This window comes from Vigna unguiculata, chromosome 7, assembly GCF_004118075.2.
Source record: "Vigna unguiculata cultivar IT97K-499-35 chromosome 7, ASM411807v1, whole genome shotgun sequence".
Taxonomy (NCBI): Eukaryota; Viridiplantae; Streptophyta; class Magnoliopsida; order Fabales; family Fabaceae; genus Vigna; species Vigna unguiculata.
Window position 1 is genome coordinate 1,831,899 of NC_040285.1, and position 26,881 is coordinate 1,858,779.

A 26,881-nucleotide genomic window follows, 5' to 3' on the forward strand; every position below is an offset into this window, starting at 1 on the left:
AAGATTTATTTATTTAAATATATCTTTTTTATAAAAGAAATTAAAAAAGAAAATTTCCTTTTAAATTTTCCGCATCTTATCACCATTTATATGTAATAATATGCTGATATGTTGAAACAATTTAAAAAATCATTGTTTTCTGTTACATTTTTTTGGCCTTTTGATGTTTTTTTTTTGTTTAAAGTTGATGTGTTCGTCAACATAACGTTACATAATGTGAAGGTTGAAAAACAATTTTAAGGATAAATTTCGAGAATTTTTTTGTATAAATAGTAAACTAAATATTATTATTCTTGTTATTATTTAAAAAAAAAAAACAAGGAAAACATAATCTAAGTTCAGTGGTGGTGGCCATAGAAGAATGCTAGCTGGTTTGAGTGACGGATAGGTCTGTCAAAATCAATGCCAATGAATGTTAATCAATTTGCATAAAAAACTATGTTGTTCTTCCAAATTTCATGTTCTTAACTTGCTTTTGAGGCATTCACCATGAACTTAAACGTATCCTACCACACTATGCAACTGTGACCGTGTTTCAGGAAACACTTTTCAGACAATTCTTTTGCCTTGTGTCTGAGATTTGGAGTGGTTTTTTTCGTTAGCTAGCTGTGTTCAGCTTCGCATGGAGCTCTCACTCTCTCCAACTTCACATCGGGTTCCTTCCACAATTCCCTATTTGAATTCAGCTATACTGTGCACTAAGGCCACACTTGGATTTTCCAGTCACTCCCACTCAATTGGGTTGCAACATCACCGACACAGACGCTGCTCAATTCCGGTTTCCAAGACACCCCAGAGACCAAGTTCCATAAGGGTATGTTTGCTTTCCCTTAAAGTTCCAATTTTGATTCATTTACTTGTGTTTTCCTGAGAAAAAGAAAACAATAAGATTGATGGGTTTTGCTGAATGTTTTCAAATTGCGATTCCTGCTGTGCTTGGAATAATGGGCAATTTCTCAATCTGTAAATATGAATGTCCGGAATTCCATTTCTTTCGAGCATGTTCCTCTCATCTGGTGTTCATGACTTCGTTTAAGAACTGGTTAAAGTGATCTGGTTGTTCAGAAACTGGTGACTGTGATTGGTTCTGTGAGGCTGACCCAATTACCTTTTCTATCCTCCTTTATGTTTTTTAATATATATATATATATATATATATATATAAAATTTTGGTTTTATTCATTATATGTTTATGATTTAGAGAATATGCAACTGCAATATAAACTTGTTATTTTCATTTAATATAAGTAGGTTTTGAAGGATTGTTTTAACCCCATGTGCTAGAGTTTGAGATTGTAAAGTTTCCTGAGTGAAGTCATTGACTGGAAGGAAGTTTAGCATTGAAGTTTGGCCTTGGGGTGAAGATTTAGCATTTAAGAGAAATAAAATATTACAGTAGACATGTACAAATCATGTTTGAGATGGTTAGATTATGTAGTGATTTAATTGAGTCTACATAGAAAACAATAAAAAAAAAATAGTGACGATGATACCAATGGAAATGTGGTCGGAGTAAGATAGAGGCCACTTCTACAAAGGCAGTCAACGGGTGAGGCTTTTTGTTTGGTGATTAATAGGATCAATATTGCAATAATAATATAGAAAAACTATGGTATCTTGACAAACTAAATGATGGCATTGGCATGGAAAAATGATCAAAACAGTTCAATGTGGCAATAGAACAATTGAAGTAAAAGGTGTCAACAATAACATGCGGCGATGCTGATGATTGTAGTGAGGTGAACTGCAAATAAAGAAGTAACAAATATGAACTGACATGTTTTATATACAGTAACAGTGTTAGTGGATTGTGGCTGTCACAGTGTTAACTAGATATAAGTCAATAAGTATGTCTTTTTGTGATCATTTCATAAAAATTGCATCAATGATACTTGGAAAATTGGGCACTGAAGATTACAATTTAGCTGCAACAGCAGCTATGTATTGTTTAATTAGTCTCTTAAATTTACTATAGCTGACTTTATTTTGGTTTAAAGGACATTTTCTACCCTACTTTTTTGTTTTGGAAGAGATTTGAGTCTTCTTTATCAGTTTAAATGAAAAGGATGCTGGCAGGCTTGCACTGGAGTTGGAGCTGCTGGATCTGATCGTCCATTAGTTGAAAAACTTTTAGATTTGAAAGATGCTTGCTGGAGATTTCTAAGGCCACATACTATACGTGGTACAGCACTAGGCTCATTGTGAGTAACTTTATAACTAGCTACCAACTGTTTCATGCAGCTTCATGGCAAGTATACTTTGTCTAAGCTTCATTTTCTCTTTGTTTTACAGTGCTCTGGTGGCAAGAGCATTGATTGAGCACACAAATTTGATAAAGTGGTCTCTTTTGTTCAAAGCTTTCTCTGGTCTTTTTGCGCTGATTTGCGGAAATGGTTATATCGTTGGCATTAATCAAATCTATGACATTAGCATTGACAAGTATGGTGCAGAAATATAAACAACTGTATTGTTACTTTCTGTCTTCCACTAGTTTTTTCCTCTCTATCATCCACATTTCACATTTCTTACGAAGTTTCAATATTTTGTTCTTGAACATGTTTAACTGCACAGGAATTTCATTTTAAGATTCTTCTGCTCTGGTTCCAAAACTTTTCCAGTTGTAATTACATGTCTATGAAATAAATCCTGATAATAATATTAGCCTAAGTTGGTTTTATATTCTTTTTCAGGGTAAACAAACCGTATTTACCTATAGCTGCTGGAGATCTTTCCGTCCAATCTGCATGGTTCTTGGTTATATTTTTTGCAGTAGCTGGCCTGTTCATTGTTGGGTTCAACTTTGGGCCCTTCATTTTGTCTCTTTACACACTTGGCCTTTTCTTGGGTACCATCTATTCCGTTCCTCCATTTAGAATGAAACGCTTTCCTGTTGCTGCATTTCTTATAATTGCTACGGTATGATAAGTCCCAAACTTTTGTCAATTTGTTTGTTTTTCGTTTTGGCAAATTAAATTGGCAGTTGAATTTTAAGTAGTTGGGGATATATTTGAACAAGATTGACAGAAGAGTCTTATGCAGGTACGAGGGTTTCTCCTTAACTTCGGTGTCTACTATGCCACTAGAGCTGCCCTTGGACTTGCATTTGAATGGAGGTGGGTTATGGCTTATAATTTGTTGCTTTGTATATGTAATTGGTTACGCTGAACAACTGAGCTCATGGTTTCCAATGTTTAAATAGAGGATCACCGAAGAGTACACTGATCATGAATTTTTGATGTTTTAACCAAGAAAATAATTGAAACAAAAGAATAAAATATCTAAGGTAGAGTTGCTAAATTGAGGGCACCTCTGATTTATAACAGTCATAATGTTAGAAGGACGAACTCCACACCTTCAAATAAATTGTGCTTCGCTAACATCAGTGAAAGCTTGTGATGGTGTTGTTAGCCTTTCACCACATTTTTTTTAAGTGTCCAGCTTATCTTTTGTGAGCTTATTATATATTTCTTCTTGTATCTTTGGCTGCAGCTCTCCTGTGGTTTTCATCACAACCTTTGTTACATTTTTTGCATTGGTAATCGCTATAACAAAAGATCTTCCTGATGTTGAAGGTGATCGCAAGTAAGTTTTGGTACCCAATTGCATGCACATTGCAGGTTTATTGAACTTATTTTCCTGAGCTGTTGATTTTTCTGTTCACCTCTATTCCAACAAATATGTATTTTTGCTTGTATATGTGTCTAATATATATGTGTGTGTATGCATATCCTCTGTATACAGCATTATCTGCTTTCACGCTTTAACATGGGGCTGCATTTCTTAACTAACTTCAGGTATCAAATATCAACCTTTGCTACAAAATTAGGAGTTCGGAACATTGCTTTCCTTGGTTCTGGAATTTTGCTGATGAACTATATTATTTCAGTATTGGCAGCCGTTTACATGCCTCAGGTGAATATCAACTTGCATCATGTGCCTAGCATGAAATTCTTTATTCATCCATGAAAACAAAACCTGATGTGCTTTCTGAACTGTTAACAGGATTTCAGGCGTTGGTTGCTCATACCAGCTCATGTGACTTTTGCAATAAGCTTGATTTACCAGGTTTGTTCATTGGATTAATAATATTGCAAAGGTTATCATTCTAGTTTAGTGGATATTCATAAATGTTTTATTTAGTCCAATTTACTCTGAATTGTATTTTGATAATTATTTTCGTTATATTTGTTTAGAGCTGTCGATTTTCTCTAGATTTTCTTGAGTTCAACTTGGATATATGTGTTCCTGAACAATATGGATTGTAGTATCACATCGGTCCTCTATTATAAGACTTTTGCTGTGACTATCAATTTTTTATTTTCTTAGACAACTCGAGGGAGGGAAAGTTGGGGGAATAATGAATAGAAAAAGAGAGGAAAACAGAAGAGAGTCACCAGAACATAGAGGAAGAAGCTTCAGCTCTATTAAATCAAAACTCGTGAGCTGAAACATGAAGAAGCTAAGAAAGCAAGCCTCTCCCTGAGAAAGTATGTAGATAGAGAGATTCTCACAAGATATTCTAGCTAAATGCATCAAAATCCAACATTAAAGAACCCAGTTGCCCAAGGCTTTGCTCTTGTTGAAAGAGGAAAAGAACAAGAGACATGAAAAAATTCCATGTGGGAAATTACACAGCCAATGATGGTCTTATTCTCATGAAATAGGATGAACAACTGTTGCCCTAATTACCATAATCACATTAGCTTATTATATCTCATAATATCTCTAAGTACAATGTTTCCCTATTAACATAAGCTCTAGCAACACATAATTCTATTTCCAAAACTAATGAACTAAACATAGTAGAATTCTGTCAAGCCTTAACTTAATCTTCACAAGGTTGTTGAATCATTCAGTGTCAACTTCACAGAAGTTTTCCACCTTTCCTCTAAAAGTTGGTGCTAGTATGCAGTCTGTGATATTAGTTGACTGCCCAGTGCCTACTTTCTGATTTTAAGTCTAAAAACCAAATTGTCCACATGAAAGGAAGCCAAAATACCCGTTTTCATCTTAATATTAGGTGGCATAAGATATAACCTATTGTGATCAAGACTGCTAGTGCTTTAAGATATCCTTGGCACCATAAACTGTAGTATTTTACCCGTATCTAACATTCTTAAGATTGTGGGGGCATGTTATACTGATTGGAGTGCATTCACAATATATGCTTGGTGATATTACAAAAGCAAAGCATTTCCCTCATCTAGTGTTGTTGAGATTTTGTCTATCTAATGCATTATATGCTTATTGGGACCTTAGTGCTATGCAGGATAGACTTGTCTGGTGCTTTCTCATTTTTCTGTTTCTTTCTTTTTTTCATAATGCACATGTGGTTGTGAAATTGTAAGGTAGACATGACTTGTTTTCTTGTATTTCAGACATGGGTACTAGAACAAGCAAATTATACCAAGGTAATATTCTATCTTCTGTAAGAAAATGATTGTAGCAACTTATTAACTGCTTTTGATGCTCAGATATTGGACCTCTATTTTTGTCTCTTGTAGCATAGCAACTTTGGATAACGTGAATCACTTCAACTACTTATCAATACCATGAACCTTCTTCTGGCACATTAGTTAATATTACTACCTATTTATTTGTTAAATACTCTTACTGTGGCACTAAATAATAGATTGCTTGATACAACATTCCTGCAGTTTAGTATTATTAGATCAGGATAACATAGCAATGCCAATTGGCTTTTAAAAGAACTTGCTTTGCTTGTTCTGGTAATTCCACTTTGCCCTTTTGGGGTCCATATAGAGACCAAGATTTTTTATCAATGCAGTATGAATAGTTCAATACTCGATTACTCTAGGTGGCAAAAATACAGTGACCAAATTATTCTTTTAAAAATATGTAGATTCCCAAATCAATGATTTTATAATAGGACTAAAATCAAAAACAGTTTCCAAAATATTGTGTATACAGCTTTCTGTACACCATCTCTACTTGCCTAAGTGATGCACTTTTGATTTCTTATCTCTTCCACTAGTGTTTAAGCTGCTTTTAAAATGTCTGCCTTTATGATGCAGGATGCAATATCAGGATTCTATCGATTCATATGGAATCTGTTCTATGCTGAGTATGCACTATTTCCTTTCATATAGCAAACATCGCTATGTTTTTCTTTGGAAAAGGTGCACACCTGCATAGTTGGAGAGATCTTCTTTGTTGTATCAAGTACATCAACTAATAAACTATCTATTCTTATTTTAGAATTTTTATATGTAAATGTTTGATAGTATTTGCTTTTACTTTGATGTAATGCCATTAACATATTTCATAATATTACACTGAAAATATTTTGTACTGTTTTTGTACCTCTGCTATTCTTTGTCGACCATTTTTAGCTAAAGCATGTGTAGTTTATTTTACAAATATAGAGATGTAAACTGTAAAAACAAAATATGTTTATGTGGCATCACTCAACTTTTGGATTTCTTTTTAGGACATTGGGTCTGGTGACCAATGTGCATAATTTTCCTTATTACCGTTGTACAACTCTAATTTTGATTACAGAAAAGTTAAAACACAAGGTTTGATCTTTGGTGATACCTCCTTATATAGTGATATATAGAGAAACAATAATCATGGTATTACATAACACATTTAAAACCCAAGTAAATACAAAAGATAAAACACATAACGTATATTTAATATGGATTTTGATGAGTGCATGGGAGACATACAATGAAGGGTGAAGAAAGAGACTCAAAGGCTACATTGTATATTAGAAATTGTATAATGTTGTGTTGAACTTTTTGTATTTCTTTCTATCCTTTTGTAATTAAGAATTTGTTTTGGCATTATTTGCTATTAGGCTAATTAGATAACTTGTTGAATCAGTTTAATTAGTCTTAGCTTTATAATATAAACAGACATTTGTTAATTTTTATAATTAACTCATTTATTTATGAAGCTTTTTACATGTGGAGAGAAATTCTCTTTAGATTTTGTGAAGAATTTTTTATTCTTTTCTTTAAGTTATTGATTTAGGGTGACAAATTTTTCTCAACTTATCAATTAATCTTATTTTGGCCTTCTGCTTCATCTTTTATCTCTTCTGTACTTTCAATTTTGTCAATTTTAATATTACCAATTTCATATTCAATCCAATTATCCTAATCCAAAATTAGGCGTTGATCAAATGTTTGTTTGTATAACATATAAGATAACTTATTGACGTCTGATAAGAGTTATTGAAGATGTACCAAGATGTTCAAGAAGTATCAAGATGTCAACAAATTTAACATTTGTAATAGTTTGTGTAAAGTTCTTTTATATTATGAGTGTATAAACTATTTACTCTCGTAATGGGTTAAGTGAGTGCACCTCTACTACTCATACATGAACTTCAAAATATAGAGGCAGGTATTATTGTATAGCATATTGTACATAACTCAAATCTCAACCTAATCAGGGTGTTTCTTTATATCTGATATTAAGGATTGAAACCACTATGTAACAATTTTGGTGTTGGTAACAATTAATATATTCTGACTACCCTATTTCATCTCGTCCATTCCCTTTCATGCTATAATATAAGATAAACACAGTACATGTTTTGAAGGATAACACAAAGGTGGGGATTTGAGAAATTTTCTGCGTAACTATACATGTTATTAATGATTTGCAAGTTGCTATCATCTCAATCTAGATTGGATGAAAGAAGCCAATCAGATTCTATCCTCATTAGGAATCAGAAGATACAAAGTTATTTTGTTCCTCATCCATCACATGACCTACAAAAAACTATATGGCTTAGAAGAATGGCACTAAAAGCATGGCAAAAAGAACTCCTATGTCATTTTTTCAGCAGAGTGGCATCCCTTAATTACCACTTCATCCTATGTATTGCAAGCTGATACACTAGCTGCTTAAGGCACTTGGAGCATCAGGCAAAGAAGGTGGAAAAGCAACATGAGGGCTGAAGCGGGATAAAGATGGTAGCCGGGGAGATGGATGCGTTGTTCTTATCCTTGGAGACAAATTTTGCTGCTCCAAAATCAAATTCTGAAGCTCTAGTGGGTAGTCTCTCATGCAACCAATTCGAGGGCCTGCACCTGTTGTCCATTTAGTAGACAAGTGATTAGCCAATTGATATGATTTCCTTCCCTTGTGTGAATCTATCCTCTTCAAGATTTGCTCCTTTGTAATAGTATTCCCATCTTCATTTTGATGTTCAACAAACATGTTTGATTTGGAAACCATGAATTCCTCCTCATTTATAAATGATTCTTCTGCTGTCTCATAACCACTACTGTCTGACTCAATTGGAGAATAAAACTGGGTACGAGGACCGCTTTCTTGCTCTCCGAAGAATTCAGGCACTATCACTCTTTTTGGTATCTCAATTCTTGCTATTTTTGATCCTAGTCTTAGAGACAGTTTTGACAATGGTGGTTGAGAGGTTGAATGAGCATTAGAATCCTCATTTGTCAAGTCAAGGACCTTTTCAGGTGATGTGTTGTGACTTTCTGTTTCAATGTTTGGAGGTTTCATGGCCTCTAAAATATTGTGTTGGAAGATATCTTGGTTGTTTTCGGCTGTGTGTTCTTCTTCTTCATCTGGATTTTTCTGGATATAAGAAAATGGCAATCAGCATTTCACAAGAACTTTCATTCATGTGATGTAATGAAAATGGCAATTAGCTAATTTTTTGTGCATGGTCAAAGTTAAAATCTATGTATAATTCTATCCCAAGTTAACTCTAAAGAGATCATAGTGAATATGCAGTTATGTTAATCTAGGAGTTTAATTTTCTTCAGTCATGCAAATCCTGAATGGAAATTTGCATTGGATTGACAGATGTTATATCTTATACTGAAGAAAAGGTACCATTTAGTCATTTTACCTTTACATCTGTAAGATCCACATTATTCTCCACAAGGAATGACATGAGTTCCTCAAAATTTTCTTCTGTTGGGAGATAATGCCCACTGTGAGGCCAAACCGCCTATGGAGTTGAAAAAACTCTATTGTCAGTATGCAAACAATAGCATATAGAAAGAAAAGGAAAACAACATTATATCCGTTGTGAACATGAGTAATGATACTTTGACACACATTACATTCATTTGACACACATTGTAGGGGTAAAATAATCATAAAAAAGTGAACTTTTGTATTTGTAAAGGAAAGAAAGAGTGAAGGGCGGTGTCAAATGGGTGTAAAATAATTATGTGTCAAAGTATCATTACTCTATGAAAATAAGTGGTCTGTGTCCTTCTTCATACCCTAAGAACACCATCTTCTGCCACTAGTCTACCAGCAGACAATGTGGCTCCCCCTGCTAGGAAGCTTGAATGTTGAAATGTGCCCTTGGTCTTCTGCCCTACATAAAGAGTCTTGGATGTACTAAGTACAAAAATCCACTTTGCTTTTCCTGTTGTGTCAACAGGTTTCCCACTTTTCTTGAACATGAGTCTTCCATTCTCAATAACTACTTCATAATCCATTCTCTCCACCTGCAAAAACAGCTTTTAGAATTACTTTTACATGTTGCTTGACAGTTAAGGTACATAAACAGAAAGAAGATAAAAAGGGAAATCAAAGGGAGCAATAAACTCACTGGACCAAGATATTTGATGCACTGCTGCTGAAGTTTTAATCTGGAACATCTCTCAGAAAGGACTTCCTTACCTTCCCCAACATCAAGCCTACACTTGTAGGTTGATTTATCCATTAGCTTGATCGAAAGTTACATGTTAAACAGAAATTGGACTTTCATTCTTGTTACAATCTTACCAATAGAAGAAAGGTTCACAGCTATCACAGCGAAGCCATTTGACGTAATAAAATTGAAGATTGTGACCATAGCGATGTCGAGGGTCAATCTGTTCAAGTTGGTAACTAGTTAGAGAAATTATCAGTTTAATTTGAACAATGTCACGTTAGCTATGAGACTTACTGCCTCTAGCCAGTGCTGCAAGGCAAGTTTGCGAGCCCTCACATCCTTAGACAGACCCTTTCCAACCTATTATTAAATACAAAGTGAAAACATCTTACTATCTTTCAATCTACAACATCAACAGCTCATGATATTATGATACAAGTAATGTCAGAACCTACCTTGGCAGCTCTCTTCCTCGCCCTAGACCACCGTGACACGGCGGTCTCCGGTTTCTCAATGTCAAAAAATGATATTGAACTGCGCTTAAGTTCGGCAAAATCCAAAGCCTTCCACCTATACATATGAATTTAGTTCAGTGGCCTAAACAATATTATGGATATCTTGGTCTTTCTTAGAGACCACAACCACACGAGTTATGGAAGTTTTTTTTAAATAAAATCATATTAGGCATCAAATAGAAACGCGTTCTAACAACCCAAAGCCCATTATGAGTTATTGCACTAATAGAAACACGTCAGATAGAAGTCAAAATCTTAAGATAATGAGTTATAGAAGCTTTTTCAATCCCCTCATATTTCAACTTAATTTGACAGCACTCTATGAGATTGTTCAAGACTCCTAAATCTAAAAGTGTACGCTCTCACACAAAAGATGAGTAAATATGCATGGATAACGTAAGTTATTTTTATTCTGTCATCCAATCACAAATTGTATGGTAAATTTGTTGACATTTGCAATAATTGTCTGAAAAATTATACCTACCTTGATGTCTGGTTGGTTGACACTGTAAAAAATTAATTGGCATACGAAGTAACAAATAAAATGGATAATGTTTTACGTAAATTCCAATTGTGTTTACCCAGGTACATGTGTTGAAACTAACCATCTCTGCTCTGCAAGAACTGCACAATCTGCAAGTTGCCTCCTTGTCCTAAAACTTTTGTAAACTTTCTGCAACCTCAGAGCAGCTTGATCCCATATACTATGTGCCCCCCGCAATGGCATGTATGTGTTTTTCTCCAACCAGTTACCACTACTGTCTCGACTCTTTGTGCTTTCTGGTTTACCAAAGTCCTTTTCCAAATCTGCTTTAGGAGATCTTAAAGAAAACATGGTTTCTAACTCGACCGAACCTCCAACCATCATCTTCCCTGCATATTTGGATTTCTTTGAGTCAAGTTTTAAGTCTTAACCATGGAACTAACTTACAGACAAATATGTTCTATATCTTCACCTCTGAAGTTGATCCACCTCAAGAGAAACTTTCACAATAATATCCAAATCAAGTAATGTGTAAGGTAAGGTTTTTCTCGTCTAAAAAATTGCTATAAACATAACTCAAATGAACAAAAATTAAGGGTACAATCAAGTTTAGAAAAAGAAGTAGGAGAAAAGCTCAAGGCTTCATGGACTCTTAGCATTCATGACCCTTTATAGAAAGAGGAAGGAAAACCAATGCATGAATGGGCATAAATTCCAATCATTTTTATTTGGTTCAGAGCAGAAAGAAAAGTGAATAAATTCCAATAATCGCCAGATAAAATTACTGGCCTCTGAGCTTTAATTTTATTTTCTGTCTCAGTGTCTTATCCAGCAAAAACCAAATCCAATAATTCCATAAATAATTATACGCAAAAGACTTATCCGTTGCTTCATCAGATAGGTTTCTATAGAATCCAAAAAATGACATATAGAACAAAGAATCAAATCTTCAACAGTGACTGTTTACAAAAAAAAATAATAATAATCAAACATCGTCTTGTCTAACATTTCAGAAAAGGAGTTGAGGGACATTGTCATTGTCATTGTTGGAAAATAAATTTATAACAAACCAACAAAAAAAAAATGATCAAATTGTCCCTTAATCCTCCTTCCCTTGCTTTGATGCCATTTTTCTCCTCCCTTAATCCTCACTCACACCTCCCCAACGTAGCAAAAACCAATGCCATGGTTGTCATCAAACCAGAAAACATGCAACCAACATGGGACATATTCAATCATAAGAATCATAAAAACATTGTCACATCTTTACGCATGTTTGAATATTGAAAAAGACAATGACAGCATCATATAACAAGAACAACATCAACACCAATGTTTTGTCATTGTGATTGTGATTGATGATTATGAAGGAGCATGAGCGTACCTGAATATGTGAATTCAGTAGGATCAAGGAAGAGGAAAGGCTGAAGGGGGTGTTCGGCAGAGACACGGAGAGAGAGATGAGAGATTGAACAACAACAGCTACAAACAAACAAAAGGGTAGAGAGAGAAGATGAATGGGGAGAGAAAAGAAGGAAGGGATCCACCCAGAAAGGAAGTGGCACAATGGAGGGTGGCAACGTAAGAGAGAGAATGAAAGAGAGAGCGAAGAATGTGGGAAGAGAGTGTGAGGAGAATGAAGAAAGAGTTCTTTTTTCGGAGTTAAAGGGTGCCTAGGTGTATTGCTATGCTGTGCTCTCTCTTCCTTGCAATGCTCATTGCAAACAAACACCTTGTGCCATGTTATATATGCTATTCTTGCACTACCCTTTTTATAGAATGGAGGAATGAAAACGCCATGGAAATGGAAACACAAAATTTAAAAGGTTGGTTTGTTTGTTTCTACAATGTTGTTTGGAGTGAAGTGAGACATGCAAGCTGTCTCTCAAACTCTGACTAACTCACATAACATAATTTTTTTTTTCTAAAACATTTTCTACACACTTTAATGACTTCATTCGTTTATTTTCTCATTATAATTAGGGTTAAATATGTTTTGGTCTCTTAACTTCTGGTGAATTATGGAATTAGTCCACTTTGAAACTTTGAACAAATTTAGTCTTTGAAATACGTGGATTTAGTCCTTTTAATCAAATTTTGTTAAGTTTATTTGACATTTCAAGTGCGTTTTATAACAGTATTTGACTTGACATTAAAGCAAAAATGTGTCAAACAGTATAAACAACTAAAATACAATTTTGAAATGCATACGAAACATCAAATAAACTTAACAAAATTTGATTAAAAAGACTAAATCTACATATTTTGAAAGATGAAAGACTAAATTGGTTCAAAGTTTCCAAATAGACTAATTTTAAAATTTACTGAGAGTTAAGAAACTAAAAACATATTTAATTCTTATAATTATAATCTACATTTATATCTCTTAATAAATTTTACTTCTAGGTAAAAAAATGGTTAGCGGGAGGAAAAGTTTCTAGGGGATGAATTATACTTTCAGTAAAAATTAATTATTGAACAGAATATGTGATCCTTTGTATAAAATTTGTTTTTTTTTAATATGTTTCGTTAGTTACAGTTGCATCCTTGTTATAACAAATGTGTAATGTCGGTATTTTAATATTTCTTTTTTAAATTTAGTAATCTGGTTTTGTAAGTTATTATAAATAAGTAGATCTGATAAATAGGTTGAGTTGGTTGGGTCCAATCTTACCTAATAGGTCACTTTAAAAGGTTTTGTTGAACATGTGTATTTGTTTGTTCTATTTTCAAAAATAAAAAATTACTTTAAATATAAAACAAAAATCAAGTAGGCATTTTAAAATTAAGAAGATTATTGAATTTGATTTTAGATATAATAATTTGATATATAATCTATGCGTGTGTTTTATAAAAATAATATTATTTTACTTAAAAAAATATATAATTATTACTTTATAAATTAGACAAACTTAAATTTATCCGTTAGTCCACCCTATTTCCATTTCAAATATTGTAGGTTAAATTGATTGAAAAAAAGTGACTTAATTTAATTTAGATAATTTTCCACTTGGCTGAAATTATTTTACCAACTTTACAAATAAATAACTAATTTCATTATACTTTTCTTTTAAGGTGTATACCATAGCGATTTGAAATCATGTCACATTAACTTTACACCTAAACGAGTTAATTATACGAAAAAAAAAAACATAAAAGATATATAGTGATGGAAATAATATTTGTTAAACTTATTGTTATTTAAATAATTTAAATATCTAATAAAAATGTCTTTTATTATATAGATATTATGTAAATGAAAAGTGACACCTATATATTTACTTATAAATTTTATTATATGAATATATTTTTTTTATTCTTCAGTTATTCATACATTTTTAACTATTATATATATATATATATATATATATATATATATATATATATATATATATATATATATATATATATATATATATATATATTGCATATTATGCTTATCCCATGATAAAGTGTGACACAAAGGATAAATAGTATCGCAGTATCATTCAAATATGGCCGTTAATTAGTTGATTAATTATTGTATGTACAACTTTTTTTATTAAACTTAAAATCAAAATAATCTTAGCACAAAAGATAGTTTGAAGGGCATATAAAAATGTTTACCATCTAGTCAATGTATGTCGATAGGTTATTTTCATCTAATTTTACTTATATTTTCAAAATATAACTAGTTTGGTGCACAACTAATGATTCAAATAAGGAAAATTCTAATCACTTGATTTTTTTAGTCTCAATAGAATTAGTTTTAAAAAATTTAGTCTCTTATATTTAAACGTGTTTTTTTTTCTAATTTGAGAAATTACAATAAATTTTCTTGAATTTAAAAATTAATCAGATTTTTTTCCTAAAATTTTAATATAAATCAACAATTAAATCACTACAAAGTTAATAAGTCTTTATACATACACCCCGTATTTACTTTTACTTTATACGATATGTGCTCCAACGTATGTTACATTACTAATAATAATAATAATAATAATATAATAATAATAATTATTATTATTATTATTAACATAAACAAAGACACTATCGTGCTTGTGTATACGCAATTTTTAAATATGCGTGATATTATATTAGTAGGTGATAATATTGTAATGTTATTAAGTTAATATATAAAATAAAATTATATTTATTAAAAATAAAGTGAAATGTATCATAAAATATGCGAGAATAACCGTTGATAAATAAAAAAATAAAAAACAGAGATAGACGGTTTTATAAAAAGTTTGTAAAAGTATCGGTCAATTTTAAAAAATTTAATAATTATTATATTTTAAAGGGTAAAAGTGATATTTTAAAATGTGGACATAAAAAGAAATCGTTTTTATATATTGTTAGGTGATGATATTGTGATGTTATTAAGTTAATATATAAAATAAAGTTATATTTATTAAAAATAAAGTTAAATATATAAGAAAAGATGAGAGAATAACCGTGGATAAATAAAGAAAAAAAGAAAAAAAGATAAACGGTTTTATAAAAAATTTGTACAAGTAACGGTCAATCTTCAAAAATTTAATAATAATTATATTTTAAAGAATAAAATTGGTATTTTGAAATATATAATTTTTTTTTATATATTATTATAGATTATTATTATTATTTTCTTTTAAGCATGAAGTTGGTGGAACCGTGTGCAACTAAGGTACGGGTGTTTCTAAAGTGAATGATGGAAACAAGACCACTTACACCAACTGTGGTACTTTGATTTAATTTATATTATAAAGTAACTTTTATCTATATATATAAATTTTTAAATGAGTTTTTTCTTTTTCAAATGTAAGCTTTCTTCTTTAGATCAAAGTCTAAGCATGGGTAAAGAAGCATAAACCCTAAGCTATACAATGATGTAATGCATGAAATAATATAAACTAAAATTTTTAAATTAAAAATGATAAAGATTAAGCTTTCAAGTGAGTGCTTACAAAATAGTTTGAGTGATATCATTCTAATTAAGGTATAAAATAAGTTATATTAAAATTGACTAAATGTATTTAAAATTTAGTCCACTGTGAACATTATTAATAAATCATTATTTAAAATATTTTATGCTTTTAATTTGTTAGAAAATATATAATAATAGGATAAATTTACCATAATTATAATTATTCCATATCTTAATTTAAATTTTTGTGAATTATATTGCTACATAATTTTTTAGATTTTGATGTTATGTTTTTTACTTTTATACAAGAATTTTATAACATTTATTATTTTATTTAGTTATTGTCCAAAATTAACTGAGATAATATTGTTGGAATCAATCAAGTAAGTATGTTAGAATGTGAAACTAACTTCCAGATTTTATTAACTTAAAAGAAAATATTATTCCTTAACTTTGACTTTTAAGTAATATAAACTTCAAGTATGTTAGAATGTGAAACTAATTTCTATCCAGATTAGAGATGGCAAATAAATCCGTGTCCGTGGGTATCATCCGAACCCGTCCCCGTTTTGACGGGGAATCTCCGCTTTGACTGGGTATGGGTATGGGTATGGGTAATACCCGAAATTTTCAACTGGGGATGGGGATGGGGATGGGGATATATATATACCCGCCCAAATACCCGTCCCCGCTTAAATTACTAAACTATTTATAATTTATTAAATAATCTAAAAAATATATATAAATAAATAATATATTTACACATAAAATATAATATAATATAATATAATATAATATAATATAGTATATATACATATAAATAAAATATACTTTTATATATATATATATATATATATATATATATTTACACATATACATGTAATATAATATAATATACATATAATATATATACATAATAATATAATATAATATATATAATATATATGTATAAAACAAATTAATCATTTAACTAGTGAGATCTTTTATAAACAAATTTATAACATGACAAATTTATAAAAATTTAAAAGAAATATATATATATATATATATATATATATAAAAGCATAAAATATCTACGCATATACATATAATATATATACATAATAATATAATATATATTATTATATTTATATTATTATATAATATAATATAATATATACTTAAAATAAATATATATCTATAAATATATATATATATATATATATATATATATATATAAACATAAGATATCCACACATATAATATATATACATAGTAATAATAATATAATATATAATATAATATAATATATATAAATAATTATATATATATATATATATATATATATATATATATATATATATATATATATATATATATATATATATATATATATATATATATATAAACATAAGATATCCACACATATGATATATATATACATAGTAATATAATATATAATATAATATAATATAATATAATATATATATATATATATATATATATATATATATAACATATTTCTCATTCTGATATATATATATATATATAACATATATATATATAACATATATATATATATACTATTATAATATTTTTCTTAATATTTGACATCATGAAAATCAAAAAGAGTATGTTATTTTAATATTGAATATTTTGATAGTATCATGATTCCGAAATGACCCGGCCCCCCTGGCTCTTCCACCGTCCTGGCTCCCTTTCCTACCTATGCTATGCTCCCCCGGCACAGGCCTTCAAATCTTCGTTTTCGAGAGGGATAATCAACTCCGCAAATATCGATCGAAACTTGAACCCTTGTATAGGTATGCAATTTAAGAAAGCACAACAATTGAAATAGGTAGTCCGTTTTGGTATCAGATCTATTCCCATGTTCCGATCTTTCCATTTTTTGAACCCATTTCTTGGGTAAAGTCTCCCAACCACAACTTCTCAGCTCTTTCATTGCAACTCACCACCCAACAATGGCCACCCTCCCTAGGTTTAAGATAATAGGGCTTGATGCCTAGCGGCTTCCTTTGACGGGTTGTCTACCGATCTCACTGGTTCACTCCCTTGAGGAATGTTCCTCGAGTCGTGATGCTTTGATTGTCGTCTTTCGAATGAAGGAGATTAATAGATTATTCTTTTGAAACATATTCTTTTGCGCAGCATTAGTCTTTTCTTTTCAGACTGCTGTTCAAATCTCTTTTCAGCTTCTGCCTAAAGAAAATGGTCAGATCAATCATAGTTAAAGGAGGAGTTTCACGGGAGAGAGTGACCGCGACTTAAGATTCAAGTACCGTTGAAAAGGAACGAACGGGGGGAATGACTACCTGTAATAAAGCACAGGCTAATACGAGCCGACCAGAACTTAGATTACCAGATCCTGGACACAATCTTCCTAATCTCCGAAAGCGTTTTCCTTCCCCCGCCGCATCTCCCTTCGTCGAGCCTTTCCTTTAATGGTTGGGGGAAGCATTCCCTTATCTGAACTTGGCGGGCATTCTTTCCAGCCTTATTCATTCAATCAAATCAAATAGGGGGTGGGTTTGAACATAGGATAGGCTAGGCTCAAACATGATTTGAAGATCCTAGCTACGCCATACGTTCAATACAAAATCTGGAAAGCTGCGGGGATGACAAAAAGAGGGCCTCAGCTTAACCGAAGTCAATATTCTAACAGAACTAGAAAGGGCATACCTTGAATACAGATCAAGATTCACTCATGCACTCTGGAACTTACTTAGGAAAGCTAGCCTTAGCCCAAAAATAAAGGAAGGCAGCCGAAAGCCCTACAAAGAATATCGCTGATGAACAGGCCCATCGGGTGGGGTTGTCAGTTGAGAAGGAAGTCTTTATTGAATTGATCATAGAAAAAAAAGGATAGAAATGTAATCGGTTGTTTAAGTCGGAAGATCAGATGTTTTGAGCGGAGAATCGGGTTCTGCTAAGCAGAAAAGCCTTCTTTCTCTAATTAATGGGTCGATTCGAAATTGGAATGGAGTTTGAGGCTAGTGGAGCAAGCATGAATAAGAAAAGGAAAAAGCCAAAATGAGTGGAAAGAAATTCAAAGCTAAGCCACCACCACCGAATAGAACCGACGAGGAATATCCTGCTTCGCAATACCCTAACACTCCATAGGCGAAAGAAATCAATAAGGATAGATATATAGATTACGCACATAGTGGTCTGGGCATTGATTTCATGTAGTGCGTACCACCAGCGGAAAGTGATTCGCTTAACACACTTGTTCGCTTGAATACAGTAGGTAGGGAAGGGGCGAGAAAGAGCTCCATTGAGCGCCAACTCCAGCATTCACAATCTACTTCCAACCTTTCTTGGTCGAGCAAGTCCAGAACTAGGCCCTTAACAGAACCAGGACTAGCCCTTTAGAGAAAAACGAGCAAGATCCCTTCATCGGAAGGAAAGAGGACAGCTGACTACCGCTCATGCCCCCTAGCCAATTCAAACTCAGATCCGAAGGCTGATGGGTGATTCTCTAGAAAGTATAATATGACATCACTTTTTTAAATTTTTTTATAAAAAATATTTAATTGATATATGGAACAATAAAAAAATGGGTATGGGTATGGGTATAAGAAAATACCCGTTACCCGGTGAGGATGGGGATGGGTCAAAAGTTGTATACCCGTTGGGTTTGGGGATGAGGATGGGGATGAATTTTTATTATGGGGATGGGGATGGGATCATGATACCCGTACCCGCCCCGCCCCGTTGCCATCCCTAATCCAGATTTTATTCGCTTGAAAGAAAATATTATTCTTAACTTTGACTTTTAAGTAATATAAAATTATGGGATGTGCTAAAAAATTTATTATTTTTATAACACATAATTTTATTTTCCATGTCAAATTAAAATATTAAAATATTCAGAGGTATTAGAAAATCCATCTTAGGTCTTAATTTTATGAGAGTGAATGATCTATAATAAAAATGTTACGATTTTGAATTTCCTTTGTATTAATTTCATTTGTAGTCGGTTAGGGTTTTGAGTGATATGTTGTAACATGTTCATAACACAACAGTATTGTAACATGTTCTATAAACTGTCGTAGAATGTTGAAGATGAGTTCAACTTCTCCTTTTTCATCTGTTAATATCCAAAACAATTCAACGCGTTTTTTCTTCTGCTCAGATGTCAACTTTCCGTCATACACAGACACCGACACGATTGCTTTCACACGTGTGATTGAAAAAAATTAGTGAAGTTAAATTTTTTATTAGTGTAAATATACGTACTATTGTGTTTGTGTATACTTTTTAAATATGTATGATATTGTAATATTATTAAGTTAATATATAAAATAAAATTATATTTATTAAAAATAAAGTGAAATATATCAGAAAAGATGAGAGAATAACAATTAATAAAGAAAAAATAAAAGAAACATAAATAAAACATAAATAGATAAATTTATAAAAAAATTGTAAAAATAATTGTCAATTCTTAAAAATTTAATAAATAATTACATTTTAAATAGTAAAATTAAAAATTTGAAATATGAACACAAACATGAAAATCTTTTTATATATTATTATAATAATTATATATTTTTTCTATGAACTGTTTGGTGCATTAACATGATATGTTTTTCTCTGGTTTGCATTGTATATAAATAACTACCCAAAATAAATCTCAGAGTAATGAAGCATTATTGAAAAGTAATCAAAATGCACATTTATAAACAAAAGCTGCAAATTTTTGAACTTCTCAAATACTTTTAAAGAAATTTACTTCATTTGATTTCTATACTACCTCTCACTCTCAGTGCCATTTGGTATTGTGTAATCACTACATAATCATAATTATGTAGCAATTATAAACTAAGTATGTATATACAATTTAAGTGAAATAATACAGCACAAACACAGCATAAAAACACACATAATTAATTTAATAAGAGTAACCATATATCAAAGAACAAAACAAAATACAATTCTTGTTTTTTTAAAAATAATATTAAGTTGGAACTATCACTTAAAACTTATAATGATTGTTTTATTTTGAAAATATTATTATTATTGTTTTCTCATTTTTATAATTACAAGTATCATTAAATTATTATCATCATTACAATTCCTTTATTTATATTGGTTATTACTACATCATAACTACTATTGCCATCATGTCTTTTTTATTTAGTCCATATAAACATCCTCATTAAAGATGAGATAAGATTAATATTTATTTTACTCTTATCTTGTTTCAAATTACCCATCTTTATTTGTTTGAAATCAAACAAATGGTATGGAGTTGGTCTCGAATAAAATTATTATTTGTTGTAGTAACATAATTCGTGGGACATTTTCTACTTAGATGTTAGTAAACATTTTTACATAGTCACAAGAAGAAGAAAGTGGAAGGATCCAGTAAATGCTTTAGAGTAGAAGTAGTTTTTATAAGACACATTTAATTTTTTTATTAAATAAAAAGTTGAAGTTATGTAGAGAAACAATTAATCGAATCTTATTTTATAAAAACTTTCATCTCTTGTAAATCATTTTCTCTTTTTTGTGTGAATAAGAGTCTCCGAAATTGTAGAACTTTTGGTTTTTTTAACTTAGCTTATACTCTCGGTGAGAGGAACACATATTTAAATAGATTATTGTGATTTTCATGTGAATGATTGAGTTGTTGATTCATGATGCATGTGATGATATGATTGAGATGCTTCATTGATTTTGTCCTTTAGAAGCGTCTCGAACATAAAGGGATGAAGGAGTATTTAAATTGTATTTGACTTCAACTCTTAAACGATGTAAGAGTTGAAGTCAAATACAATATCGTTAAGATCAACCACCATGTTTCTAAAGTATTTTCCGCTATGGAGTGTGGAGTTTTGTCAAGATTTTGTCCTTCAAAGACATTCGTAAGGTGAAAAAAGTATTTAAACTGTGTTTGACCTTCATTCCTGATAAAGCTCCTTGCACGGATTGGGAGAGGAGCTTTATAGGTGCAACGAAATTTGGAGTGGAATAAAAGTTGAAGGCCCTTGAGCAATGAAATGGTGTGGTGGAGGTGAAGTTCTAGGAAGGAGAAACTATCATAGACGAAGGAGGATAGAAGAGATCTAAGGAGATTCCTAACCTTCATGACTCTTACTAAGGCAAATGTGTGGAGTGCTTAACATGAAGGCATTTATCATTCAAATGAAAAGTAACCTTTACACAAGCTTAAGAGGCTCCCATTTATATTAGAGAGACCTTCCTCAAATTTAATGCAAATGTGTGAGGAATGAAATGCAATGCATGGCTTAGGCAACAAGCTTGCCTCTTGGATCCGTGATGCAAGGATCAATCTCCAAGTGTCCCTTCACACTTATCATGCATTTTCACCATGTGCACCATGTGCTAGAAAGAGCATTCTTAACCTAGCTTGCAAATGGACATGAATTGGCCAATTTGAAAGTTACTCATCAATGTACTTTGGCCAATTATTTTGTAAAGCATGGTCTAACATGTGGCTCGAAAATAAAAGACTATCTTAATGCTTTTACATGAAACTCATCATATTTTGATGTCTTCTTTAGCCCAAGAGAATAACATGTGAAGCTCATGTGGACTCTTGTTGATCTAGCCACTCTTAAATCTTTTTATCATATTTTTAGTTATTGGGCCTTTTGATGGGTTTGACCTTGAGTTGAGAATGAGTCATGTAATGGATTTTGACTGGATCCATCAACTTCTAATAGAATGTGGAATTATTAGATATTCTGGAATAACATGTAAGAAATAAGTATACTAGCTTGAGTAGAATTATTTCATAGATCTATTTTTGAATTTACAAGAAACTACCTTCGTATATAAATGTGATAAAAACTCTCTGACACTCGATTAGCACAAACTAAAATAATTATTTATAATAAAATATTATTTACAAAATAAATAAAAATTATTAATAATAAAATTATAAAAAGTATTTATATTTATTTCTATTAATTATAATTTTATTATTTTTGTTCTTTGTAATAACAGGGCGCGACAGAAAGAAAAGTATAAAAATTTAGTTATTTTATGTTTTCGGGGTGGGTGGAGATATTAAGGTGTAGAAAGAAAAAGCCGTAATAAGGTCCAAACCGTTAGTGCAGTGGAGCACAGGCCATTGAAGCCCAGGCCCATTAAAAAAATTCTCCATTCCCTGCTTCTTTTTATTTCATGTCTATTACTTTACTTTTAGTCCCTCTAAAGTCTTAACGCAGAGTATGTTCTGACAACAATCTTCTTCTAATCTTGTTTGCATTTTTTCGATTCAAGCTTCTTCTTAATTCGCTTTTCTCTGTTTTGCCATTTTATATTTCAGATTGTTGATATTTTGTTTCACAAGATTTTGTGTTTCAGCCATGGTGGAGAATAATCTCTTCGAGGATATTTTCAGAGTAGAAAAACTAAACCCCGATGACAAAAAATTATTTGATAAAGGTATTATTATTATTATTATTGTTATTTGCATCTGTAGTACTTCTTCAATACTTCGGTTCTCTTGATATGTTGTTTGTTTAGTTTAAATTGTCATGCTTAATTGTTGTACGTGTCTAGGGTTTTTCCTTTTGAGCTCTCTGTATTATTGGCTCTCGATTTTATTTATTTATTTATATACTTTTGGAATCTCGTTTTGTTATTTTTGTAAAATGGATATCAACATTTTGTGGAATTTGAAATGCATGACACTGTTAGTGCATGCACTTTTAATCTATCAGGAACGAGGGTGACAGTGGAGAAACTCTCCGTGCATATATGCATGGACTATTTTGTCTTTTGTTATTTCAATTAGATTCTTTTTGATTTTTAAACTAGTTAGTCTGGATAATGCGAATTAAGTTTAGTGTGTTTAAGATTCATTGTTTTGTACTTGATGTTTTGATTTCAACGTAATTAGGAAGAAGCGAATTTTGTTAACTTCTAAGATTCATAGAATCGCAAATTAAGAAAAGGGAAGAGTGGGAGAGAGAAAAGTGGGTGGGGAAGATAGAGAGAGAAATAAGGAACGCATCAAAGCTTTGGAATGAGAGTGTCCAGTGAGACCGTGAAAAACAATAAAGAATATCCCAAATTTTCATTTTAGGTGTAAAATTTCTATCTAAAAGTTCTTTACATTTGATGTCTGAAGAAGTGTTTTTTATGTATGATATTTTAAATTCACTTGAAGATTGAATTTCCTTTCTTAAAATTCCCCATCAAAACTCGTCATTAAAGTTTGTCTGTTGTTATTTGATTTCCATTTGTAGCGTGTCCTTGGTCTTACTAGAGATGTTTTTGATCTACTTCTGTGTATTTCATTCTAATACTTCGATTTTGTGCATCTCTAGTTACTCGAATTGAAGCAAGAAGTGAAAAGTTTGACATGTTTATGCACCTTGATATCAATTCTGAGATATATCCATTAAAGGTTGGTCAGAAGTTCACCCTTGTGCTGGTTTCATCACTTAATCCTGATGGAACACCAGACACTGGCTATTATACACAGGTAAGAAATTGATTATGTACAATACAATGAACCTTTCTTTCACTATGAAGGATTGCTATTATGGTTATCAAGTGAAACCATGGTACAAAACATTAGTTACTGTTAGAATGTGCATTTAACGCTGTATGTATGCACTCATTCTTGTCAATTGTTATTACGTTTCATGTGGCTGGGAGCTTCTGTCCCTCATCATGAATTTGTAATTCAAATCATAAATTGGGTTAATGGTGAGCGTAGACAAGATTGATGTAGAAGGGGTGGTTTTGTACTTTTAATGCATGGATCTTGATGATTACATGATACCGTTGCTTAATTTAGTACTATAAGAAGCAAATTTTCTCTGTTCGATAGACAGTTTGCTCTTTCTACGCTTTTATTTAGTGCCTTTTTTTTGAGTATTGGAATATTCAGTATGTTATTTTATAACTCGAGAGTGATACAAAAGTAGTTGATGGGTTTAAAGGGATTTGAATCCAGCCTAAATAGGGACATTCTTCTAACCACAATGAATGAAAATAGATGAAAAACTTCAATTGTTTTTAATCAATCCTTCTGACAACCCTCAGGCTTGAATTTCTTTATATATTAATCCTAATTAAACATGTTTGTGTCCTGGAAAATCATAGTAACCGGGACACTAGTAACATGCAAAATAACATTGCTGTGGAAGATATGCCATCAAGTTTGTCAATCCTAGAGTCTAAACAAATTCATGTAGCTTCTGTCGTCAGAGTATTCCTAATACAAAAATAAAACCCCCTGATTGCATCTAGCATTCAAACATAAAGTCGGGACCCATTGCCAATTTGTAATAGATATACAAAAACAGGGATCTGCATATAACTCATCTCTTGCTTTGGAATTACGGTAAAATGAATGTTCACACAACACAATGACAAACTACGTTTGTATTTGGTTCCAACATGTGATGTTTCCTAGAAGGATATATATTGGTGTTCATCCAGAGAATATTCCATATCAAAGTTCAATACCTTAGTCCTAATGGCTCACCTTCAGTTACCTTATGTGTACATTTGAAAATGTTAACTGCGTTCCTCTCAACAGTGAATAAAAGAACACCAACTCCAAAACTAAAAGTAAAGAACCTGAATTTGGAATGGAAAACTTAAAGTCTTTCCTTGTTGTTCAAGCACTCTTTTATCTAGACATCTTCGTTCCTTCATGGTGAGTTGTCAATAATACTGGGTTATTGTGATTTTGGATTCTTGATAGATACTGGGTTCACAGTTGTTGTGGTGGAAGAGGGATGATCGGTTTATAACATTATGGTGCCAGAACTTATGTTATGTCAAGTGTCGATTGATTCATAGAAAACAAACAGCCAATTTGAGAAGGCTAACAATAACGAGGGTTTCACTTCTTGTGATTAAGTTTTTCTCTGCCTAGAATCTTAAGATCAGTGCTAGTCTTTGTACAATCATGAGCTCGAAGACTATCCCATATTGCTTTTAACAGACTTTGTGTCTATGCATAACCCAATTTATAACTAATAGTTTCCTTTGTGTTTCGTAATTTTCTTTCTATTTTTATCTATTTCTTCGCTTATATTTTCTCTATTGGTTTCCAACTCAGTTAATTTAATTTATCTTACGAAATTCTGCTCTATATTTATTTTTTCCAGATCAATCGACAATCACTGGCCAACAATTTTGAATATGTCATGTATGGGAAGCTCTACAGGATAACAGAGGCTTCTGGGCGTGAAAAGGCGTATGTCTATTTCTAGTTTTGAGTTTCAAATGCATCATCCTTAATAATTTGCTAAGTGACTAAATTCATGTTAGTAACTTAATTCAGTATGGCCTGCATATATTGCCAAATAGCCATTTAGATGGTAGTTACTAGGAACAATGGCTTCGTCCTTCGGATTTGAATTGTTTTTAATTGATTGTGAGCATGAAATGAATAAGTGAATCGCATATTTGTAGTTCATATAGTGCCGATCGATTCATTTTGTTTATAAATTATCTTTGCATTGTATAGTTGTGTTGTGCCAATCAGTTATGAATTATCTTTTAATTGTGAGATAATGAGTTATCTGAAGTTACGAGATTATGAAGCAGATTTTATTCCTAGTAGTAGGTCTCCCCTAGTCAGAGATGAATGCGATCATTTCATTAATAATTTAATGTTGCAGCGAATGTTATTTTGGCCATTCTTTTTAGTAATAATATTTTTTACGGGCTTTGAATTGTAGGGAGCTAAATATTTCATTTGGTGGGCTTCTGATGCTGCTGAAGGGAGATACCTCTCATTGCAACAAGTTTGAGCTTGATCAGAGGTTGTATCTTCTTATAAGGAAGGTCTGAAAATTGTATTTAAAAAGAAAGGAAGGAGCCTTGTTGTGGAAAGAAACGAGTATCTCTACTATGAGTCTCAAATTTAATATTTAGGTGTTATAAACAAATTTTATTGTTGGTTCATGTTGATGAGAGAGTTTTAAGATTAAGACTTACGAGTTGTATAAGACTTTACACTTTAAAAAATTAAAAAAAAAAATGATACCTATTAGACTTTAGATTATTTTCTTTTGGTATTTGCCTGTATCAGGGCCATTTAATTGTGTTTACCTATCAATGCTTTTATAAACTTATCGTGTTTTCCTAATTAGGCATCAAATGCTATGACTCGTCACACCCACTACATTCTGTTTTTAGCGTTTATCTTTATGTTTTGGAACTCAAAAATGAAGTTAAAGTTTATATCTATTTTCTATATTTTAATATGATAATACGTAAACATTAATTGTTCATATTATCTGAATTCACTCGGTAATCGATAGGGCTGGGCAAAACATACTAAACTGCACTAAATCATTAAAAACTGCACTGAACTAAAAAATAGTTCGTCTGAACTGTACTCAACTGAAAAATAATTCAGACAAACT

General features: G+C 31.5%; 3 protein-coding genes across 5 annotated transcripts; 2 read left to right on the forward strand and 1 right to left on the reverse strand.

The window, feature by feature from the left end:
• Nucleotides 1-335: 335 nt before the first annotated feature.
• Nucleotides 336-6,332, forward strand: LOC114189752 (homogentisate solanesyltransferase, chloroplastic). The gene is made up of 10 exons (XM_028078424.1): nucleotides 336-814; nucleotides 2,077-2,201; nucleotides 2,293-2,439; nucleotides 2,691-2,916; nucleotides 3,040-3,113; nucleotides 3,490-3,582; nucleotides 3,795-3,912; nucleotides 4,003-4,065; nucleotides 5,379-5,411; nucleotides 6,036-6,332. The coding sequence occupies exons 1-10, from the start codon at nucleotides 623-625 to the stop codon at nucleotides 6,108-6,110; spliced, it is 1,146 nt and encodes a 381-aa protein (XP_027934225.1). The 5' UTR covers nucleotides 336-622; the 3' UTR covers nucleotides 6,111-6,332.
• A 919-nt stretch (nucleotides 6,333-7,251) lies between these two features.
• On the reverse strand, nucleotides 7,252-12,258 carry LOC114190924 (IQ domain-containing protein IQM6). The gene is made up of 9 exons (XM_028080002.1): nucleotides 12,003-12,258; nucleotides 10,740-11,007; nucleotides 10,075-10,189; nucleotides 9,914-9,979; nucleotides 9,751-9,839; nucleotides 9,575-9,662; nucleotides 9,240-9,470; nucleotides 8,858-8,959; nucleotides 7,252-8,580 (listed from the first exon to the last, which is right to left on the reverse strand). Exons 2-9 carry the CDS (start codon nucleotides 11,000-11,002, stop codon nucleotides 7,873-7,875), a joined length of 1,662 nt encoding a protein of 553 aa, XP_027935803.1. The 5' UTR covers nucleotides 11,003-11,007; nucleotides 12,003-12,258; the 3' UTR covers nucleotides 7,252-7,872.
• Nucleotides 12,259-22,631: 10,373 nt separating this feature from the next.
• On the forward strand, nucleotides 22,632-26,517 carry LOC114189898 (DNA-directed RNA polymerases II, IV and V subunit 8B-like). Of its 3 annotated transcripts, none has more exons than XM_028078623.1 (5): nucleotides 22,632-22,709; nucleotides 22,834-22,928; nucleotides 23,816-23,973; nucleotides 25,616-25,704; nucleotides 26,192-26,517. In XM_028078623.1, the coding sequence occupies exons 2-5, from the start codon at nucleotides 22,850-22,852 to the stop codon at nucleotides 26,301-26,303; spliced, it is 438 nt and encodes a 145-aa protein (XP_027934424.1). In that variant the 5' UTR covers nucleotides 22,632-22,709; nucleotides 22,834-22,849; the 3' UTR covers nucleotides 26,304-26,517. The 3 variants fall into 3 exon arrangements, with proteins under 3 accessions (XP_027934424.1, XP_027934423.1, XP_027934425.1); XM_028078622.1 differs by having other exon boundaries at nucleotides 22,656-22,709; nucleotides 22,810-22,928; XM_028078624.1 differs by having other exon boundaries at nucleotides 22,691-22,709; nucleotides 22,848-22,928.
• The last annotated feature ends 364 nt before the right edge of the window (nucleotides 26,518-26,881 follow it).